The sequence below is a fragment of the Rutidosis leptorrhynchoides genome, chromosome 3 (genome assembly GCF_046630445.1).
Source record: "Rutidosis leptorrhynchoides isolate AG116_Rl617_1_P2 chromosome 3, CSIRO_AGI_Rlap_v1, whole genome shotgun sequence".
NCBI classification, from domain to species: Eukaryota; Viridiplantae; Streptophyta; class Magnoliopsida; order Asterales; family Asteraceae; genus Rutidosis; species Rutidosis leptorrhynchoides.
In genome coordinates, this window is record NC_092335.1 from 43,243,199 (window position 1) to 43,266,502 (window position 23,304).

Below are 23,304 nucleotides of genomic sequence, written 5' to 3' on the forward strand. Positions count from 1 at the left end.
TACCATATTAACTATTAGACAGAAATGATGAATAGTATTAGGGGTATTTTCGTCATTTCGCCTTTTTTTTTATTATTAACTTCCACTTCCCCCCTCCTTTCCCCAACACACACACACTTTGTTCAAACGTTAAAACCGGCTCCCCAAACAGGGGGTAAAGTGACAAATCAACATTTTCATAAAAATCTTAAATAAACTCCACCCAAATATTCAACAGGTCATATTTTCTCACTCGCAACGAGTTAACTTTTTCAGGCATCATCGTTAAACTCAAAATAATTTTACGAACACAACGTCACTAACTATACGCAAAACGGATTCTTTTTAAAAAAAGGCTAAATAATTGGGGTAATTTTCATATACGTTGATTTTGCGTTAAATTTTTAAAAGTCGACAATTACATAGCGAAACGCGGAGATCCACATATATTGTTAATTTAAAATAACATTTAAATCTTTCACGGGTTATACCTTTTAGTTCGACTCGAGTTGCGCTTCAACGACATCATCGTTAGTCACGAAATAATTTTACAAACTAAACGCAATAAAATACATTGAAAATCGAACCCCCGGCGCGAAGCGAGGGTTCGAAAACTAGTTATGAACATTTAAATTGTAAGGGAGTTAGTTTTTGGATTAACGAGAAAACCCTCTTTGAACGAACACATTGGTTCCTTCATAGCGGCTAAACCTTGAGTAATCAAGCCTCCTGAACGCGAGATCTGGTACTGGATGAATTGCGCATTATGCGCACTCTCTAGTCACAATTTCTTTCTGAACGATTTGGTATAGCCAGTAATCGAACCCGGATGATGTGTTTCATTGAAAAACTCGATGACCACTCAGACAAGCCTGCATGATTGGAGTAAGTTACTATCATATTGCATATACCCACCATATAAATCAAATATGAACCTAACTTAATTATGAAGTTGTTCGGTTGCCTTTTAAGAAAAGCTTAATGTTGGATAATTCAGCGTTAATTTACGCCTTTGTTTGTACGTAATCTTTGAATGAAATGCTCTTGAATAAAACTAATATATGTGTTGAACTATTTAGAGGTAAAATTATCTTTGAACCATTAAGTACTTCGTTTTATTCTACCTTCTCTATATAATTTTTACAATACTTATCAAGTAATTTCTTAATTAATAATTTATTTTTTAAAATAAAAAGTTTATACACTAATTTTATATCATTCAAAGTGTTTATATCAAAACCAAATTTCTTAACATAGTTGCTCCATCACACCTTTAGGCAGTGTTATAAACGGCGGCTGCCGGTGCGACTTTTTTTACTAGTTCGTCCGATTTGAAGAAAAACGTCTAATAAAAGTCAGCTCAACGTCGGGTAAAGATTGACTTTTTTATCCCTTTAAGAAAAATTAATAAATAAATTATAATCGTAGAAAACATTATAAAAACCTATATATTGTGTAAATTACGACCGTGTTATATTATTTGTATATCATTTATTTTAAAGTATTTATGTCCGAAATATCTATATTCAATGTATTTATATTTGAAAATCAACGTTGGTCAACTCCCGACTCGTCCGCCGTCGTGTCCCCGTCTCGACGGACTTGTCCTTCCAAAGTCTCCACCGACGCATTTTTGACTCGCGTCTTTTACAACCTTGCCTTTACGTATTGTTTCTAGATAAGACTTTAATTATGTGGGAAATAAAGAAACATGATTAGTCCCATTTATACATTAAAAAACCATGACCACCTTAAAATGTAGCATAAAAGTTTAGTATTGCGGTGGGGACAAACAACCCAAAACAATCAAAAATTCAAAATCATTTTTGATTTGATCTCATACATGGTGATGTAAGAAAAGTATTCCTAGTTTGTATGTTTGTCTTCAATATAAACGGTTCGATAACATATGATACTATTAGGATGTGAAAAAGAGCGTTTGAAGTGAGTTGTTTGAAAATATCACCGTGACGCATAAACATAATTTTGTTTAGCCTTTTTAACGGTATCTCATTATTGTGACAACACACCCTTTTTATTTTCTGTTCTAGAGTATTAGTTTAGAAAGAAAAGAAATGAATTAGTTGTTTGAAAAAAGGCTGCTACCAACCATCACCGCCCCTCAGCTTCGTTTGCCCGCCGTTTGAACCGCGCCATTGCTAGCGGCAATGCTGGGGCCGCCGTTGAAGGCCGTCCTCCATTATGCCATTCTTTGACATCTTGCAACAGGGGTAAAAAAAAAAAATCCAATGAAAATGAGAAAATAGCCATTGATGATAGTCGTTGGGATTTTTTAATTTTATCTATAAATATTATACCCCTTACTCATAATTTTCATACTTACAACTACAACTAAAACAACTAAAAAAAACTTAATCTTCTTTAAATTTTCGAGCATGGATCGAGATCGAGATCGAGAAGACAAAATTTACGATGAGGCGGTAGCTATTGCAAATGCTTATGATCCACTTCAAGCTCTCGAAGCTATCGATTTTTTGGAAGAAGAAGAAGTCGAAAACGAAGGTCCGTCTATACCAAAAGCTCCTAGAAGAAATTTTCCACGAGATAGAGAAGGAAAAGCAAAACAACTCTACAACGATTATTTTTCAGACGATCCCACTTTCCCGCTTGATAAGTTCCGTAGACGCTATTGTATGAGCAAGTCTTTGTTTATCCGCATTTGTCGAGGTATAATTAACTTTAATCAAGAACCCATTCCCGATTATTTTACATTCTTTAAACAAAAACAAGATGCTACGGGTCAATGGGGTTTTAATGTTTTTCAAAAATGTACGTCCGCTATTAGACAATTAGCGTACGGTGTTGCACCCGATATATTTGACGAATATTTACACATGGGTGAATCTACTAGTTATTTGTGTTTGGAAAACTTTTGCAAAAGTGTTTTGCACTTATATTCGGCGGAGTACTTGAGAAGGCCAAATGCACACGATGCGCAACGTTTAATTTCAAAACATGAAGAAATACATGATTTTCCGGGTATGTTAGGGAGCATCGATTGTATGCATTGGGGTTGGAGAAATTGTCTCGTTGCTTGGGAAGGGCAATATACACGTGGTGATCATGGTTACCCAACAATTATGTTAGAAGTTGTTGCCTCGTATGATACACGGATTTGACATTCCTTTTTTGGTCCTGCGGGTTCAAACAACGACATTAACGTTTTAAATCAATCATATTTATTTAAAGATTTATTAAAAGATGAGTTACATCCATGTAACTATACTGTTAATGGGTTGCAATTTAGTAGAGGGTATTATTTGACGGATGAAATTTATCCGGACTTGTCAACTCTAGTTAAATCTTTTAAATGTACTCACGATCCGAAGGCAAAGAAATTTAAAAGATTCCAAGAGTCTGCAAGAAAAGATATTGAACGAACTTTCCGTATACTTTAAGGTCGATTTCAATTATAAAAAATCCGGCGCGACAATTCTATATAAAGAAGATTCAAAATATTATGTATACTTGTGTGCTCTTGCATAATATGATAACCGAAGACAATGACCGTGTATTTTGTGGACTTGAAGAAAAATATCCGTCAGCGCTTCGTCCCCAGCAATTAAACCTTCACGAACGACTTGAACTACATATGCGAATGTATAAAGAACTAAGAGATAAAAGCAGTCATCATTTTCTTAGAGATAATCTTATCGAACATATTTGGAGTCTTCCACCAAACCACCGCATTCGCTATGATCCGACTGCCGGACCTTCAAACGTTCCCGAACATGTCAATGATGATGAAGAAATTGATGAAGAAGATGATGAAGAAGATGATGAAGAAGACGAGGATGAAGAATTTGAAGATGAAGAATGCGACGAAGACTAGTTTATGATCCGAATGTAATGTTTTTTATTTTCAATGTAATGTTATTTTAATAAACTTTAAATGTAATCTTTTTTATTTTTAATGTAATGTTATTTTAATAAACTTTAAATGTAATGTTTTTTTTTATTTTAATGTAATCTTATTTTGAAACATCACTTTTATTTAACACACAAACAGTTACATTTTTTAAACTAGAACCAAATTAAACTGAAATACAATACAAGATCTTAAAACACAAACATCGATTACTTAATTCAGTAGATTTCCCAAAATAACGACCGTCTGTGTCGAACTCTGGAGCCACCGGTTCATCATTTTCTTCTTAATCGAGGTAACGCCAACCTAATGTCTCTTCATCTTCAAGAACCAAATACAGAGTAATGCAGTTTAGACGATCTTCAAGGGTATCTTTTACCCCGGACCATTGATCATCGGTACGGAGATAGCTTGCCTTTAAATCCGGATCACAATCGTCTTCAAAAAACAGCAAATCCGTTTATTCACACGGAACATTTGCCTTCAAAAAGGCTAGCAGATCCTGTAAACCAACGTCACGAACATCGATTCCTTCAAATGACATTTTTTTACAGGACTTGTAGAGCTTCATTTCATTCCGGAAATCACCTTCGTAATGAACGACATATACAACAATCACTGGGGGAATTGTTTTCATTTTGACTTGTTTGAAGTTTTTTGATTTTGAGTTGAGAAGTGAAGTGTATGAAAAGATTTGAGTTAGTAGGTGTATTTATAGAAGAAAAAAGCTAGCAGTTTTTTTGAAAAAAAATTAAAAATTATAACGATCGGTTGTATATCCGTTATATTTGATTTTTGAAAAATAAATTTAATAATATTTATAAAGAAATAAGAAATTAATTATATAATAAAATATTGATGTGAGGTCAATGTGATTGGTGTGATGGTTGTTAATAAATGTGGTTGATAATGTGGTTGGAAGAAGCTGCCGAGGTGGCGCTAATGTGACACAATGTGATTGAAAAAGTTAAGTGATGATCGAGAGTAGTCTAAAAATAAAAAAGTTATAGTGTTTCTAAGTTTTATTAAGGATAAGAATAAGAATAGAAATAAGTGGAAGTCAGACCGTGCCTAACCTAATCGTGCCTAACCTAATTTTCTCTCTATCACTATCCCCACTTAATGTCTTTTTTCTTTATATTATTTTTCTTTCGTAAGAACTCGAAAACATTGTGTTAGATCCTTTTATTTTTCCCAAGAAGCATGCATGTTTGTAATCATCACCGATTATTTTTCTTTCGTACAATGCTTTTTTTTCTTTTCGATTTTTAAATTATATAGATTGAGATTGAGATTGAGATTGAGATTGAGATAAGATGAGATGAGATGAGAAGTACTTGCTTGTAATAATAACATAACAATAAAACAAGTTAAATGTATTCGAAGTAACAAGGGACAGTAAATGTGTATCTCCACTTCGGTTTGTAAACTGTTTTAATGAATGTGATATCATTAAATATTTGAGGTGTTGGTCAAAATGAAAGATCGCTTGGTTAAAAAGGTTATGTCGCACAAAAAATCCGGCCAAACTCGCTACAAGAAACTAAATGTGGACATGTGAGTGGCAATTCGATCGAGGCTTTTTGGGGTTCCTCCAACTTTAATTTTATACAAAAAGATGCTACTAACTTTTCACGAGCAATGATCTTAATTTGGGACTCAAAACACTTTTGTTGTAAACGAAGCAATATAAGGAGATTTTTTTCTTGATATAAAACGAAGATGGGAAGGCGTAGATTCGGAAATTGCGATAGTAAACGTAATGAAAAGAATGTTAGGTGCTGTTTGTTTTTTAAGATGTTTTTATCTTAAGATCTGCGGACCATGTCTGTAAAGAAGATGTGGTCTGAAGGTCTATATGCTAATAATAAACACCGTTTGTTTTTAGGTCTGCAACATAACTTAATTCTGTCTGCAGCACTTAGAAGCACATTTCTAAGTCTGCGAGGCTGCAGACATATTAAGACATAATTTTATCTTATGTCTTCAGAAAAACAAACTGTCTGCAGTAAAAACGTCTGCGGACGTGCAGACATAAGACATAATAAGGTCTGCAGACAGGAAAACAAACAACACCTTAGATTCTGGAGTAGTTACATTTGACGTCCCTTCTCAATTCCATCAGTGTACCGTGATTATTCGGCGGTGACTTCAATAGGGTAGGAAACAAACACGAAAGATTTAATTGTGATGGTTTTAAATAAACGAAAGTTGATCGTTTTCTAGTCTCCGAGGAATGACTTTAGTTGTGGCCTAAGACTTGCGCAAAAACATTAGACAAAGATCTCTTGATCATTTTCCAATATACTTAAGAACACGTTCGTGGACTTCGGGCCCAAGCCCATTCGTGTATTTACGCTTGGCTCGAATCTAATCAAGCTGATGCTATTATTTAAAAGGCATGACACTCTCCTGTTTTCGGCAATATGCCTGATTGTGTATTAAGAAATAAACTCAAACTCGTCAAGTTGGAACTTAAGAACAACTGCATATCTCTTGGGAATTTAGATGATCAAATAAAGCTACACAAACTAAACGCTAACCATTGGGAAGCTCAGGCCGAATCAAGAGTTTTAACGGAAACAGAAAGGTTAGCATGTCTAGAGGAGAAGAAGAATTTGATTGAGAAGGACAAAATTAACGTCAAGATGATGAAGCAAAAAAACTAGAATCAAATGGAATCTTGATATTTATGAAAACACTAAATACTTCCGAATGATGGTTTTTCTAATGATTATGCAATTCCGAATAAAGATTTACAATTTTGAAAATGCAGATTAAATAATCGGCAACTTAACGTTTACACTGACCAACAATTTTTTATAACTAAAGGTATTAAATAATAAAATTTGCAGGGACCACAAATGTAAAAATATGTATAAATATGAATGTAACTATTACACTCAAATAATGGTTATATGTTATAAGTCAAATATGTATGGCCGACAAACTGTATACATACAGTGAAATGGAGTGACTAGCAATAGTGAATTGTGACTAGCAATAGTATCTTTAAGGACTATAAATATGTAGTACATGTATATAAGATGGATACACTGAAATTATTAACTTTACTCATTCTCTCATTCGTTTTCTTAAAACAATATCCAAATAATAAGTAACTAAAGGTATGTTATAAACTCCTAAATTATAACACGTTATCAGCGCGAAGTGCTCCGTATAATCAAGGTAAGAAATTCTTTAACGATATCTTCTATTATTTATTAGTAAGGTAAATATTATTATCATTATAAGTAAAATTATATTTATGTAATCTAACTTTTATTAACTTCACTAACATTTAAATTTATGTTATTTAAGTTATATATGGTCGGTTATACTACCTGAATTATATTTATGTAATCTAACTTTTATTAATTTCACTAACATTTATATTTATGATATTTAAGTTATATATGGTCGGTTATACCGCCTGAATTATATTTATGTAATCTAACTTTTATTAACTTCACTAACATTTATATTTATGTTATTTAAGTTATATATGGTCGGTTATACCGCCTGAATTATATTTATGTAATCTAACTTTTATTAACTTCACTAACATTTATATTTATGTTATTTAAGTTATATATGTTCGGTTATACCGCCTGAATTATATTTCTGCAATTTAACTTTTATTAACTTCACTAACATTTATATTTATGTTATCTAACATTTATGATCAGTGGCGGATCTTGAACAACTTTTGTGGAGGGGCAAAAAAAAAATCAAAAATCAAAACGTACAATGTTAGTTTGACAAAAGATTGTCCGATATATTTCAACGGATTTTTACTTAAAAAATAACTATTCTATTGAACATATAATATAACTAATTACGGAGTACATTTTAACTTTAGTTATTTAGTTGTCAGACTTCGTTTAGTTAAGTAGTCTATGAACTTAAAACTAAAGTATATATAGTGCAATTAGTGTTCTGTAATTATTTGTCATAATAAATAATAATATATTTAGTTTATGGATGAAAAATAACATTTTTAATTTATAAGGTTAAAAATGAATGTGCATATAAACTGAAAGGGGTTATTTTGGAAAAGAAATTAAAAGAACATACGAGACCCCTCTTTCCTCTTATGTCTGTCATCGTCCCTTTTTCACAAATTAAATCTGCACACACTAAAGCATCATAACATACACTACTTGTCTAGAATTTTGGGAGGGCCAACACCCCTCCATGCCCCCTGAAAATCCGCCCATGTTTATGATTACTTATGCAATTAATCATTATTTATTTCATGCATACTAATGTTTATTCTTAAATTTATTATTTATGCATAATATGTTTATTCTCTTAATCTTGGCATTTATACTAAACGTATTTATACTAAATGTATTTTATAGTAATCGTATTTATACTAATAAAATTCTTTTACTAAAATTATTATTAATACAACAAGTGCATAACAGTCGTTAACGTCAACTAACGACGTTACAACGGTCATATATACATAACGGTTGTTAACGTCAACTGACGACGTTACAACGACTATATTTTTCAAATATAAAATAAACATCTCCGTTTTCACATTTTCACAAATCAATCTTCATTTTCTCAGATTACCACTCTCAAAAAGATTTTTGTAAAGATGATTCACACAAGGATGATTTTTCCTATTGTATTGGTTATACTAACTATCATCATTGTTGCTAATATACCACCGAGTGAACCTATATTCTATCCTGCCCTTGTGGTTTTATCGTTTGTAATCATGCCATTATTCTGTTGTTGGCTACTTATGAATTTAAAATGATTCTAATTTCATTTTATTATTTGTCTATGAATAGAAGTTGATTATGATTATGATTTATGTTGTTCATCTTTTTGATAATAGAAAATGTCTAATTTGAAAAGGCTTAAATTTGCTCCTTTAGAATCAAGTGGGAACAACTACTTAACATGGGTTATGAATGTAGAAAAAACATCTCGAATCAATCGGTATTTTAGAAACTCTGAATGATAATTGACAATTGTTTCGAACAAGAGAAATTAATAGCAAGTATTTTTCTTAGCAAACATATTGACGAGTCCTTAGAATCTACATATTATATGATCGAAGATCCAAGTGTATTATGGAAAATACTCAAAGATAGATACGATATTAATTATCAAGAAATAATGGTGATCCATGAAAGAATAAATTTGAAGATGTTAGTAGACGCTCTTATAAGAATCCCGGAGATTCTTATTAATGATCTGGTAACGTAGATCATCAGTCTAGTATTTCTTGAATACATGAACATCTTGTTTAGCTCTACAAATAAGTCCCAAAAGAAAAGAAAACGAGAGTGAATCTGTTTGAAAAATCTTGATTAAATAAACCCTGAGCTACCTTGAGACTTGAATGGTTTGAATTTTCTAAGATGCCTAGCTTGTTATGTATCACTCATAAATAAATGGTTTTAGACCATAACGCATATGTTTTATTAAGTGTTATCTTTTATGTACTTTAGATTGTAATTTGTTTGCAGGTAATATAATTTGATTATCTTGCTGAAATATAACTCATTATTTGCTTATCTTATTTGAAGTTTTAGTATGAATCCTGCTGAAATACAACATCAATTAAATTGTAAAGACCTATGTATTGCAGATAGTGGTCTTGCAAACTTGATATAAGGAACGAAAAAGGCAAAAATTCATATTACCAAATGGTACGAATTTTCTGATAAACAATGCCTTGTTTTCTCCCAAATCAAAGAGAAATTTGTTAAGTTTCTCTGATATATATCATAATGGATATGATTATCAGTCAATGATAACCGAAAATGAGAAATATCTATGTAGCATCGAAAAGCGCATATGATGAAAAGCGCATATAATGAAAAGCACAACGCATATGATTAAAAGTGCATATGATGAAAAGCGCATATGATGAAAAGCGCAGCGCATATGATTAAAAGCGCATATGATTAAAAGTGTATATGATGAAAAGCGCAGCGCATATGATTAAAAGCGCATATGGTGCAAAAGATATATGATGAAAAGCGCATATGGTGATTAATGAAAAAGCACATATGGTGATTAATGAAAAAGCACATATGGTGATTAATGAAAAGCACATATGGTGATTAATGAAAAAGCACATATGGTGATTAATACATATGGTGATTAATGAAAAGAATATTGAGAAAGAATCACCAATGTTTCTTGAAAGAATTCAAGGTTATATTTATGGACCAATTCATCCATCATGTGGACCATTTTGATATTTCATGGTTCTAATAGACGCATCTAGCGGATGGTCTCATGTTTGTGTGTTATCAAACCGTAATATGGCATTTGTTTCTTGCACAAATTATTAAATTGAGAACACGTTATTCTGATTACACCATTAAAAGGATGAGACTTGATAATGCTGGTGAGTTAACATCTCAAGCATTTAATGATTATTATATGTCTACAGGGATTGTTGTTGAACATGCAGTTGCTCATGTGCATACACAAATTTGGTTTAGCTGAATCAATAGATAAACGCTTACAGCTAATAACTAGACAATTGAAAATGAGTACAAAACTCTCAATATTTATATGGGAACATGTAAATTTACATGATGCGACATTAATTCGCATTAAACCAAGTGCAAGTCATAAATATTCTCCATTACCAACTTAATTTTGGTCGAGAGCCAAATATTTTTCATCTTAGAACATTTGGTTGTGCAGTGTATTTTTAATTGCACCACCACAACAAATGGTTCCTCAAAGAAGGATGGAAATATATGTTGGATATGAAACATATTCAATCATAAGATATATTGAATCCATGACGGGTGATGTTTTTACAGCATATTTTGCTGATTGTCATTATAATGAAAAATTGTTCCCTATATTAGGAGGAGAAATAAAAAATAAAGAAAAATATGTTTCATAATGTGAACATAAATTAATGTATCTTGATCATCGCACAAAAGAATGCGAAAAGAAAGTTCAAAAATAATACATATGCAAGAACTTGCAAATAAATTACCTGATGTATTTACAGATACAAAAAGGAGTGACTAAATCATATATACTAGCAGTAAATGCTTCAGCTAGAATTGAGATTCTAAAAGCTGGCAATAATGTTACTTATGAGTCTTTGCCACGCAAGAAATGTGGGAGACCAATTGGTTCCAAAGATAAAAATCCTCGAAAAACAAAATCAGCTGATAATGAGGTAAAAGAAAGTGTTCAAGAAGAACCACAAATCAATACTCCTTATGCAGAGGAGATTGATGATGTCAATACGGAAATTGCAATCAATTATGCACATTCAAAAAAATATTATGGAACCGAAATGACATAAAAAATCTTTATGAGATATTTTCATATAATTTTGCATATGACATCATGAATGATGATGATGATCTAGAACTAAAATCTGTCATGGAAAAATAGACACGATTGAGATCGTTGAAAAGAGCAATACGAGCTGAATTTGAATCGCTCAATAAAAGAAAAGTTTTCGGATCTATCGTTCTCACACCTAAAGATGTGAAACATGTTGTGATGACCCGGAAATTTCTGACCAAATTTAAACTTAATCTTTGTATGAGTAACATTTTCGACACGATAAACAAAGTCTGTAAAACTGAATCTCAAAATTTTTGAACTATTTTCATATATTCAAATACCTTTCGGTTGTTCTCGACGATTCGCGAACAATTATATATATATAGATACATATATATATATTATAACTTGAAAACGTAACAATGTATTAATTTTTTTTTGATACCGTACATTAAACTTATTGGTTTAAATATTTATTTGAATATATATGATAAGTTGGAATATTAATTGTATGAATAACTTACGACGTATATTTAAAACGTGTTTATGAATGTTAAAAATATATATTAACTTGGTCATAAAACGATTTGTTATTATATATATATATATTAACAAATAGCGAGACAATGATTTATAGAAGTAAATGACCAAAACACTCGAAAGTTTAAGATACACTTTGCATGATATAGTTTATTGATAATTTAAGACTATATTTTGACAAAAATACGAGTCACAAAATGTAAATTGCGAGTTTTCTAAGCGTACAAAAATGCGTTCGAGAAACCGGAACCGGGACATAAGTCTAGTGACAACGTAAGAGTCATCGGAACGGAAATTACAAGTCAACTATGCACATGAATTTAATATAATATATAATTAATTATTTAAATTATATATATTATATTTAATTATGTCGACAAACAAGAAAACAAAAAATATGTGAGCTGGATCTGACGGCCATGCGATCGCATGAGAAATAGGAATAAAACCCATGCGATCGCATGGGCATCAGAATCAGGAATTATGGCTATAAATACCAGGTTTCTTGTTCATGTTTTTTACACATATTACTCCGTAAGTATTTATTTATTTATTTATTTATTTATTTATTTATTTATTATTATTATTATTATTATTATTATTATTATTATATTATTAAGATTATTATTATTATTAATCTTAATACTTTTAGTAATATTATACATAAAATATTACGACGAGGTCATGAGCGTGTCACTTTCAAAACAAGCTTCAAACGGGATAGAACTAAGGAAATTATGGGTTATATCTATGGAGGTTATGGGTAATGTTCATGGGTATTGTTCGCAAGTCAAACCTAGTATTTATCATCTCTGTTGCGTCTACGTACTTTCCTGCAATATTGAATCTCAATATTGATACGTGAGCATTCATATCTTATCTTTTATATATTAATAGTGTATACATGTCTAGTGCTCGAGTATATATTTATACATGCTTGTATGCTAAATTTTGTCGTTAAACAGTTTATAATGAATCACGAATTAAATACATATATTACTGGTAAAAGGTATATGATATACATGTTTTCGGAAAGCTGGCGAAAAATCAATAACTTTTCATTTAGAAATCGCGTAATTTCGATGAACGAATCAAAAGATATGGTCAACTGAATTATAATTGACGTTAATTGGAATTGCTTTTGAATCTGCAATTAATATTTAAACAACCTGTTTATGAGATTGATAAAATACTACTAGCCAAGTAAATGAATCCTTATATAAGGCACGTCTCGTTTTGTTGAACAATTGTCAAAATTGACTTTTTGAAATGACTTTTGATAACTTTTGTATGTCGATCTCGAGCATTAGGATTGTGATACACTATAACCCAGCCTAGTTTATTAGATATGTATTGACCAACATATGTTCTCTAAGTTGAGATCTACGGTTAATCTTGCATTCCGAGTTACGGTCACTTTTTGATGAATGACCTTATGTGCTGTTAAGGTGAGTTTCATTTGCTCCCTTTTTAATTGCTTTTGCAATATATATTTTTGGGCTGAGAATACATGCACTTTATTTTAAACACAATGGATACAAGTACATACTAAATTCTACACTGAGTTTGAACCGAAAATCCCTTAGCTTTGGTAACTAGTAACTGCCAGTTATAAGAATTGGTGGGCGCGAGTAGTAGTATATGGATCCATAGGGCTTGACATCCCCGTCTGTTCCAGGTATAGAAACCCTAGCCTGAACTATAAAACAGACGTATGCTATTTGAGTTTAGTACACGTTGGTTTGCGTGTATTGTACATGTTGGTTGCATGTATGTTAAAACAAGGGTACTTATTATAACGTTAAAGCTTAGTTACCAGGGTGCTCAATCTTGTAGAATATTTTGATAAACATTTCGGATGAAACAACTGAAATCTTTTGATCCACCTTTATATACAGATTATGCGAAACACTAAAACTATGAACTCACCAACCTTTGTGTTGACACTTGTTAGCATGTTTATTCTCAGGTTCCCTAGAAGTCTTCCGCTGTTTGCTTATATGTTAGACAAGCTATGTGCATGGAGTCTTACATGGCATATTTATCAAGGAAAAGTTGCATTCACCAAATCATCACCATGTATCTTATTTTGACTGCATTGTCAACGGAATTACTATTGTAAACTATTATTTACGGTGATTGTCTATATGTAGAAATCATCAGATGTCGAAAACCTTTGATTTAAATATTCATTTATGGTGTGCCTTTTCAAAAGAATGCAATGTTTACAAAACGTATCATATAGAGGTCAAATACCTCGCAATGAAATCGATGAATGACGTGTTCTTCCATATGGATTTGGAGCAATCGTCACAGTTGGTATCAGAGTGTTGGTCCTAGTGAACCAGGTCTTGTATAAGTGTGTCTAACTGATAGTTGTTAGGATGCATTAGTAAGTCTGGACTTCGACTGTGTCTGCATGTCAAAAGTTTTGCTTATCATTTCTTGTCAGAAATTACCTGTCTATCATCTTAAGTCTAAACGCATCTTATTGCATTGATTGCATAGATAGTGTATAGACAAAATTCATATCTTGGCATATCTATTACAGTAAACTTTGACTGCCATCTTCCGAAAATTTCTCCGTAATTTACGAAATTTTGGTATTATATATACATATGTAAATTATGTATTGAAGAGTACCAATCAAATTCTATAATCTATTTCATATCAAAAATTATCTCTCTAATTATACAAGATGGATCCCGTATCTAGTTCAAATTCCTTAAATTCCGACAACTATTCCGATATGGATATTCACCTGAACTCTGAAGAAAGTGTAACCGGAATGGATCAACCAATCAGCCATCACCTATTCTGGATGAATTGGGGATGAGTTTGTAGCCTACTTAATCATTGGAGACAAGAAGAAGGTGATCCCTTCCATCCACCACATTCACCTCTTGGCGAAGAACCTGAAGCACTTACCGGCGAACCTATTCGTAATACTATTTTCTCTCTCATTTCCAGAGTTACTCATCATGATTATATACTATCCCATATTATAAATCTTATTTATCCGATCGTCCGAACCACCGATCATCCCGGTATAATAGAAGAAGTCAACGAGCTTCGTGCTCGGGTAGTGGCTTTGAAGAATATGGTGCAAGGGTTACGAACACCAGCAGCAGCAGCCGCAGCATAACCGGTACCACCATCATCCACACCAACAGGATCATTACCACCACCAACAACCACATCCGCATCACACGCCTCAACATCACAATTTGTACCTCGGATATCAACATCATACGCACCATAGGTACCAAGAAGTACCAGCAACGACAAATGATGAAGTATGGATTCATAACTTCATCGGAGAAACATTCTACGGTGATTATGTAATTTCTAAAGTTTATAGATTATCTATTCTAGCCTTAACCCTAAATCAGATAGAGTAGAAACCCTTATCCGAATGGTGTAAGATACAAGCTGGACTTATTTTACCAACAGCATCAAAAGTACCCTTAGCCTCACCAGCACAGTCAGTGCTGTCAACATCATCAGAATCAGCAGCACCTCTAACATCACAAGCTCCGTCAGTTCAAGAAAGCACCGTGGACATCATTACGAGTCAACAACGAGTATATTGTATCAATGAGTTATGAAGTAATAACTCAATTCATCTAAAGAATTTATATGTATATCTTATATATATAAATTTTAAAACCATCATGAATCTTTTCGTACTAAGCTATTACGTGTGAATTTTAAGGGGTAGATACTACTCGGTTAATTCATATTACTAATATGCTATGATGTACATCCTTCGTTAACAACTTAACCATCGTTAACTACAAATATCTGTTTCAACTCAATGAATTCCATTTCATAATGAACTTAGTGTATTAATCAATTACATGTTTGATTTTACACTTTTATCTTCGATGTACTCGAAACTTTCTAGAAAACATCATTTATATCTTATGAAGTTCATAAGAATTCCACGAGCATCAACATCCTTCACCGAGGAATAAGAATAAATAATGAAGTATTGATTTCATTAGTGAAATACTCCGCGAAGATTATGTAATCCTTAATGTTTTAGAGATTATTCATTCAATTCAAAAATCAAATGAGCTTAATATGATATTAACTCATCAAATCTGTATTACATCTGAAGAAAATATACATAAATATATTTTCATAAAGACGGTAATAAAAAAATTCTTTTGTACAAAGTATTAATTGTGAAATCTTTAACGAGTAGGTAATACTCGGGAAATATATAAGTTCACAATTAATATGTTATACTGTACATTCTTCAACTTTGATTCAAAAATTATTAACTATACTAACAGCAATATACAATCGTTTCCATACAAATTCAATTACATATTCTGATTTTGAAAAATCAGAATCCAAGCCAAGATTTAACAGAAAACATCACTCTTAGATTCTTACAGCTTTCAAATGCTATACTTTGACTTTAAAACTGTGCTAGAACATCACTTCTATTCATAAACCCAGAAAAAAAAAAGAAAAAAAAAATTTGTATCATTCAAAATTCTAGAACATCATATGTATCTTGACAATTACAATCTTCATGCAAACCCTTCAAACTTTTGAAAACATCTCGGATTGATAACCAACGATTCGGTTATGATAACTTTGAATGCTGATGAAGCAGCAAAAACTGTAAACGACCTTAACAGCCAAAAGTTTGATGATAAAGAATAGTGTGTTGGCAAAACTCAGAAAAAGAGAAGGTTTGGAACTGGAAAACGGATTGAGCAAAGTATGAAGGAGGCTGTGGATAAATCACAAAGACTAAACCTGCCTTCAAAGAATCTAAATTATTCAGTATATGCTGAAGCCATTAACGAATATCTTGCTTCCGAATCTAAACCCTTGCGGACAATATTCTTCATCATCCTCTGATATTAGAAATTCTAAGATATCATCGTATCTTTCATTATAAATATCCTCCATATTTCTGGAGATAATTCCATAATCATTCTCATCGGAAATCAATTTTCTCCTTGCGATATCTGTGTAACATCATATTTTAGTTTCTAAATTCTGAAACGTTCGAGTTTAAAATATGAATATTTTTGAAGTGATGTTGGGAACTGAAGCATGAGTTAGTATAATATAATGACACTTGATCAACGTGATTATATTACAGTAAGTCATGCTGACTTTTTAATGGAACGTGATAAAGGTTCACAGATCATACCCTTATTATAAACCATGTTACATAACTCTTTCATTCTATTTAACCTCTAAACTATCAAGAAAATATTTTCTTAATGATTCGGTCTTTTTCAAGGTATTCTGATAATTTGACAAGTCAGATTGTGCTATTACCGTTTTTTTTAGAACATTAATTATGTTCATTCCGAAATTCATACCTACGAATTCTGGACCATTATTCGCTTGATTTAAAGTCGGGAAGATAAAACAAAAGCATGAAGCTTCAAAATATCAATGGGAGTATATATAAATCACAGTAAATTGGAGAGAGTATTAACTGTGGATGTCAATGATTATGGAAAGACAGAAGCAGAGACATCGAAATATAAGGGAAGATATAAAACCCAACAACCACCCAGAAATTACAAACCGTGTATATCAATGCGTATAGCAATATAAAGACACGGGAGAATGAAAAACACTATAACCCCAAGGTAATGGTAGAAGAAAATAACTTTCTCCGGTGGTAGATGAAAAAGAAGAATGACAGATATGAAAGTTAGGAGTATATCAAGAATCAGAACTGGATGAAGCATTTTTACAATCTTTTGAAAATAGAAAATGAGGAAGAAGATGTAAGAGTGATGAAAATAATGAAACGGAAGAGGTCAATTTATAGCGAAATATCAAACATAGCAATCGAGGCAAATTACGCATTTAATCAAAAGAAATCTTAATTTCCTTAAATTCCGAAGAATCAAATCTTATTTAGATTATGAAGATTTTCTATTCCTTAAATTACGGAAATCAATCGTTAATACGTCAAGAGTTAAGACGAATCTCTATTCTCCATTTCACTCTTTTACGATAACTTCTCTCACACGCTTCGAATAATCGGATTGTTTTATCCATATTATTCAACGGTGATAAAACTCTATTTATCAACACATATACGGCATGAAAACATTTTTATTGTTAGTCATGATGACCTCACTCAAATTTCGGGACGAAATTTCTTTAACGGGTAGATACTGTGATGACCCGGAAATTTCTGACCAAATTTAAACTTAATCTTTGTATGAGTAACATTTTCGACACGATAAACAAAGTCTGTAAAACTGAATCTCAAAAGTTTTGAACTATTTTCATATATTCAAATACCTTTCAGTTGTTCTCGACGATTCGCGAACAATTATATGTATATAGATACATATATATATTATAACTTGAAAACGTAACAATGTATTAATTTTTTTTTGATACCGTACATTAAACTTATTGGTTTAAATATTTATTTGAATATATATGATAAGTTGGAATATTAATTGTATGAATAACTTACGACGTATATTTAAAACGTGTTTATGAATGTTAAAAATATATATTAACTTGGTCATAAAACGATTTGTTATTATATATATATATTAACAAATAGCGAGACAATGATTTATAGAAGTAAATGACCAAAACACTCGAAAGTTTAAGATACACTTTGCATGATATAGTTTATTGATAATTTAAGACTATATTTTGACAAAAATACGAGTCACAAAATGTAAATTGCGAGTTTTCTAAGCGTACGAAAATGCGTTCGAGAAACCGGAACCGGGACATAAGTCGAGTGACAACGTACGAGTCATCGGAACGGAAATTACAAGTCAACTATGCACATGAATTTAATATAATATATAATTAATTATTTAAATTATATATATTATATATATTATATTTAATTATGTCGACAAACAAGAAAACAAAAAATATGTGAGCTGGATCTGACGGCCATGCGATCGCATGAGAAATAGGCATAAAATCCATGCGATCGCATGGGCATCAGAATCAGGAATTGTGGCTATAAATACCAGGTTTCTTGTTCATGTTTTTTACACATATTACTCCGTAAGTATTTATTTATTTATTTATTTATTTATTATTATTATTATTATTATTATTATTATTATTATTATTATTATTATTATTATTATTATTATTATATTATTAAGATTATTATTATTATTAATCTTAATACTTTTAGTAATATTATACATAAAATATTACGACGAGGTCATGAGCGTGTCACTTTCAAAACAAGCTTCAAACGGGATAGAACTAAGGAAATTATGGGTTATATCTATGGAGGTTATGGGTAATGTTCATGGGTATTGTTCGCAAGTCAAACCTAGTATTTATCATCTCTGTTGCGTCTACGTACTTTCCTGCAATATTGAATCTCAATATTGATACGTGAGCATTCATATCTTATCTTTTATATATTAATAGTGTATACATGTCTAGTGCTCGAGTATATATTTATACATGCTTGTATGCTAAATTTCGTCGTTAAACAGTTTATAATGAATCACGAATTAAATACATATATTACTGGTAAAAGGTATATGATATACATGTTTTCGGAAAGCTGGCGAAAAATCAATAACTTTTCATTTAGAAATCGTGTAATTTCGATGAACGAATCAAAAGATATGGTCAACTGAATTATAATTGACGTTAATTGGAATTGCTTTTGAATCTGCAATTAATATTTAAACAACCTGTTTATGAGATTGATAAAATACTACTAGCCAAGTAAATGAATCCTTATATAAGGCACGTCTCGTTTTGTTGAACAATTGTCAAAATTGACTTTTTGAAATGACTTTTGATAACTTTTGTATGTCGATCTCGAGCATTAGGATTGTGATACACTATAACCCAGCCTAGTTTATTAGATATGTATTGACCAACATATGTTCTCTAGGTTGAGATCTACGGTTAATCTTGCATTCCGAGTTACGGTCACTTTTTGATGAATGACCTTATGTGCTGCTAAGGTGAGTTTCATTTGCTCCCTTTTTAATTGCTTTTGCAATATATATTTTTGGGCTGAGAATACATGCACTTTATTTTAAACACAATGGATACAAGTACATACTAAATTCTACACTGAGTTTGAACCGAAAATCCCTTAGCTTTGGTAACTAGTAACTGCCAGTTATAAGAACTGGTGGGCGCGAGTAGTAGTATATGGATCCATAGGGCTTGACATCCCCGTCTGTTCCAGGTATAGAAACCCTAGCCTGAACTATAAAACAGACGTATGCTATTTGAGTTTAGTACACGTTGGTTTGCGTGTATTGTACATGTTGGTTGCATGTATGTTAAAACAAGGGTACTTATTATAACGTTAAAGCTTAGTTACCAGGGTGCTCAATCTTGTAGAATATTTTGATAAACATTTCGGATGAAACAACTGAAATCTTTTGATCCACCTTTATATACAGATTATGCGAAACACTAAAACTATGAACTCACCAACCTTTGTGTTGACACTTGTTAGCATGTTTATTCTCAGGTTCCCTAGAAGTCTTCCGCTGTTTGCTTATATGTTAGACAAGCTATGTGCATGGAGTCTTACATGGCATATTTATCAAGGAAACGTTGCATTCACCAAATCATCACCATGTATCTTATTTTGACTGCATTGTCAACAGAATTACTATTGTAAACTATTATTTACGGTGATTGTCTATATGTAGAAATCATCAAATGTCGAAAACCTTTGATTTAAATATTCATTTATGGTGTGCCTTTTCAAAAGAATGCAATGTTTACAAAACGTATCATATAGAGGTCAAATACCTCGCAATGAAATCGATGAATGACGTGTTCGTCCATATGGATTTGGAGCAATCGTCACACATGTGGAGTATAGATGGATTTTTATACGAAAATGAAATGAGAAAAATGAAGTTACAAGGTATAAAGCTAGACTTGTAACTCAAGATTTCTCTCAAAGACCAGGAATGAATTATGAGAAAAACTTATCTTCCTGAAATGGATACAATTACTTATTAGATACTTAATCAATTTGGTAGTTACTTAAATGCATCTCATGGATGTTATTACTACTTATCTGTATGGATCACTTGATAGTGATACATGAATATACCTGAAGGGTTTAAGGTATCATAAGCATCTAATGCAAAACCCAAGGGAATGTATTCCATTAAATCACAAAGATTTTTTTATGGATTTATACAATTGGGACGTATGTGGTATAACCGATTAAATTACTACTTGATAAGAAAAGGGTATACATATAAACTTATTTGCACGTGTGTTTTATAAAAATAATGTTCGGATATGTGATCATAGCTGTTTATATCAATTATCTTAAATAAAGAAATCTATGAAGCCATTCAACTTCTAAAGAAAGATTTTGAAATAAAAAAAAATCAAGTATTACGTTGATTTACATATTGAGCATATGACTAATGACTTACTTATACATCAAACAACTTATACCGAAAAGATTTTAAAAAAATTTAATATGGACAAGACAAAAACCATTAAGTACTCCTATGGTCGTTAGATCTCAATATTGATACTAATCCATTTCATCCTCTAGAAGATCATGAAGATCTTCTTGGTTCAGAAGTTCCATATTTTAGTGGAATTGGGGCTCTTATGTATTTTACAAATTATACAAAACCTGACATTTCTTTTGCAGTTAATTTATTGACAATGTTCAGCTCAGCCCCTACCAAAAAGACATTGGAATGGGATCAAACAAATAGTTTGATACCTTCGGGGAACTACTGATTTATAATTATTTTATTCTAGCAACTCGAAACAAGATTTGTTTGGTTATACAGATGCAGATTATTTATCTGATCCACATAAAGCTAAATCTAACTTTATATGTATTCCTAAATGGAGGCACCACAATTATCATGACGTTCTCAAAAACAAACACTTGTTGCAACATCATCAAATCATGCCGAAGTGATTGTATTACATGAAGCCACTCTGGAATGTTTTTGGTTGAGATCATTGACACAACTCATTACTGATTCTTGTCGACTAGAACGCGATAAAAGTCCAACAACTATCTATGAAGATAATGCAGCTTGCATAGCACAGATGAAAGACGGGTATATCAAAAGTGACCGAACAAAACACATACCTCCTAGATTCTTCTCATACACTCAAGATCTCATCAAGGACAACCAGATTGAAATAAAATATGTCCAATCCAGCAAAAACTCTGTCGATATTTTAAACCAAAGCACTTCCAACTGCCGTTTTCAGAACACACATTCACAATATTGGCATGAGGCATATTCAAAAGATGTAACAGTTCAGCGATGTCTACTTGAGGGGGAGTCAACTCTATACTGCACTCTTTTTCCCTTAGCTAAAGTTTTTATCCCACTGGGTTTTTCTTTGGCCAAGGTTTTTAACGAGGCAGTAACTTGTAGTTGATCTTGATAAAATAAAATTGTCGTCTAAGGGGGAGTGTTATAAGTCAAATATGTATGGCCGACAAACTGTATACATACAGTGAAATGGAGTGACTAGCAATAGTGAATTGTGACTAGCAATAGTATCTTTAAGGACTATAAATATGTAGTACATGTATGTAAGATGGATACACTGAAATTATTAACTTTACTCATTCTCTCATTCGTTTTCTTAAAACAATATCCAAATAATAAGTAACTAAAGGTATGTTATAAACTCCTAAATTATAACATTATACAATTTTTAGTAATGATTATGTAATTTCGAATGATGACTTTGCAATTTCAATAACGATTATGCAATTTTGAATAATAGTTATGCAATTTTGAATAAAGAAATGCAGTTTCAGATTAAATAATCACTTAAAATAAATTGCATAATAATTATTCAATTATTTGAAATTGCATAGTCATTATTTTACACTGAAATAGGATTCAACCTTTTATTTACTTATAGCTTCGTTAAAATAACCACACTATTCCGCCGCACCGTGCGGACATTTCTACCTGTTACAACTATTAATAGTAGTATATGAAGGTAAAATAAGAAGTTTAATGGAGTAATTTTTAAGGAGTTAGTGTTTTAAATAAATAATTTTTTTTAAGATATATAAAACTTGTAATGTGAAAAATCAAAAATTACATTGAGAAGTTGTGATGTGGTCCAGCGGTTGGTGGCCTGCCTCCTTTAGAGGAGGTCAGGAGTTCGATCCCCGTTACATATTAAAAAAACACAATTTCATCCCTGCCATGAAGTATTCACCCACTACACCTTTTCCATATCGTTTGGGGGGTTAAAGGGGACAGGTTTTACTTGGTCGTGCCCTTGGATCGGTTTCAAGATTTCCTCCTGGGCAGCGATGGGGCGGGTTATTATCACTGCATTGGCATAGTCGAAGCGGTAGATGATCGCAACGGGTGGTTTAGTCCCCTCGGGTGATCCCAATCGCTGTTCAAAAAAAAAATGGTTACATTGAGACTTGAGTAATAAACATTGTAACATGCGACATGGTTGGGTTTTGATTTTGATATAGGCTGAAGTAAGTGTATCCAACAAACTTTTATGTCCATATAGTCACTTGGTATAAACATTTTTATTTTTATTTTTGTTGGGCTGTTAAACTAACATAAACAGACCCATATAACTATACATTGTTCATC

At 31.8% G+C, this 23,304-nt stretch overlaps 1 protein-coding gene across 1 annotated transcript; it reads left to right on the forward strand.

Moving 5' to 3' along the window:
• The first annotated feature begins 2,375 nt into the window (after nucleotides 1–2,375).
• LOC139899924 (uncharacterized) lies at nucleotides 2,376–3,119 on the forward strand. The gene has a single exon (XM_071882748.1). The coding sequence runs from the start codon at nucleotides 2,376–2,378 to the stop codon at nucleotides 3,117–3,119; it is 744 nt and encodes a 247-aa protein (XP_071738849.1).
• Nucleotides 3,120–23,304: the final 20,185 nt, after the last annotated feature.

Excerpts from the sequence above, each read along its gene's own strand:
- LOC139899924 (XM_071882748.1), top strand. The coding sequence starts at position 2,376 with ATGGATCGAGATCGAGATCGAGAAGACAAAATTTACGATGAGGCGGTA.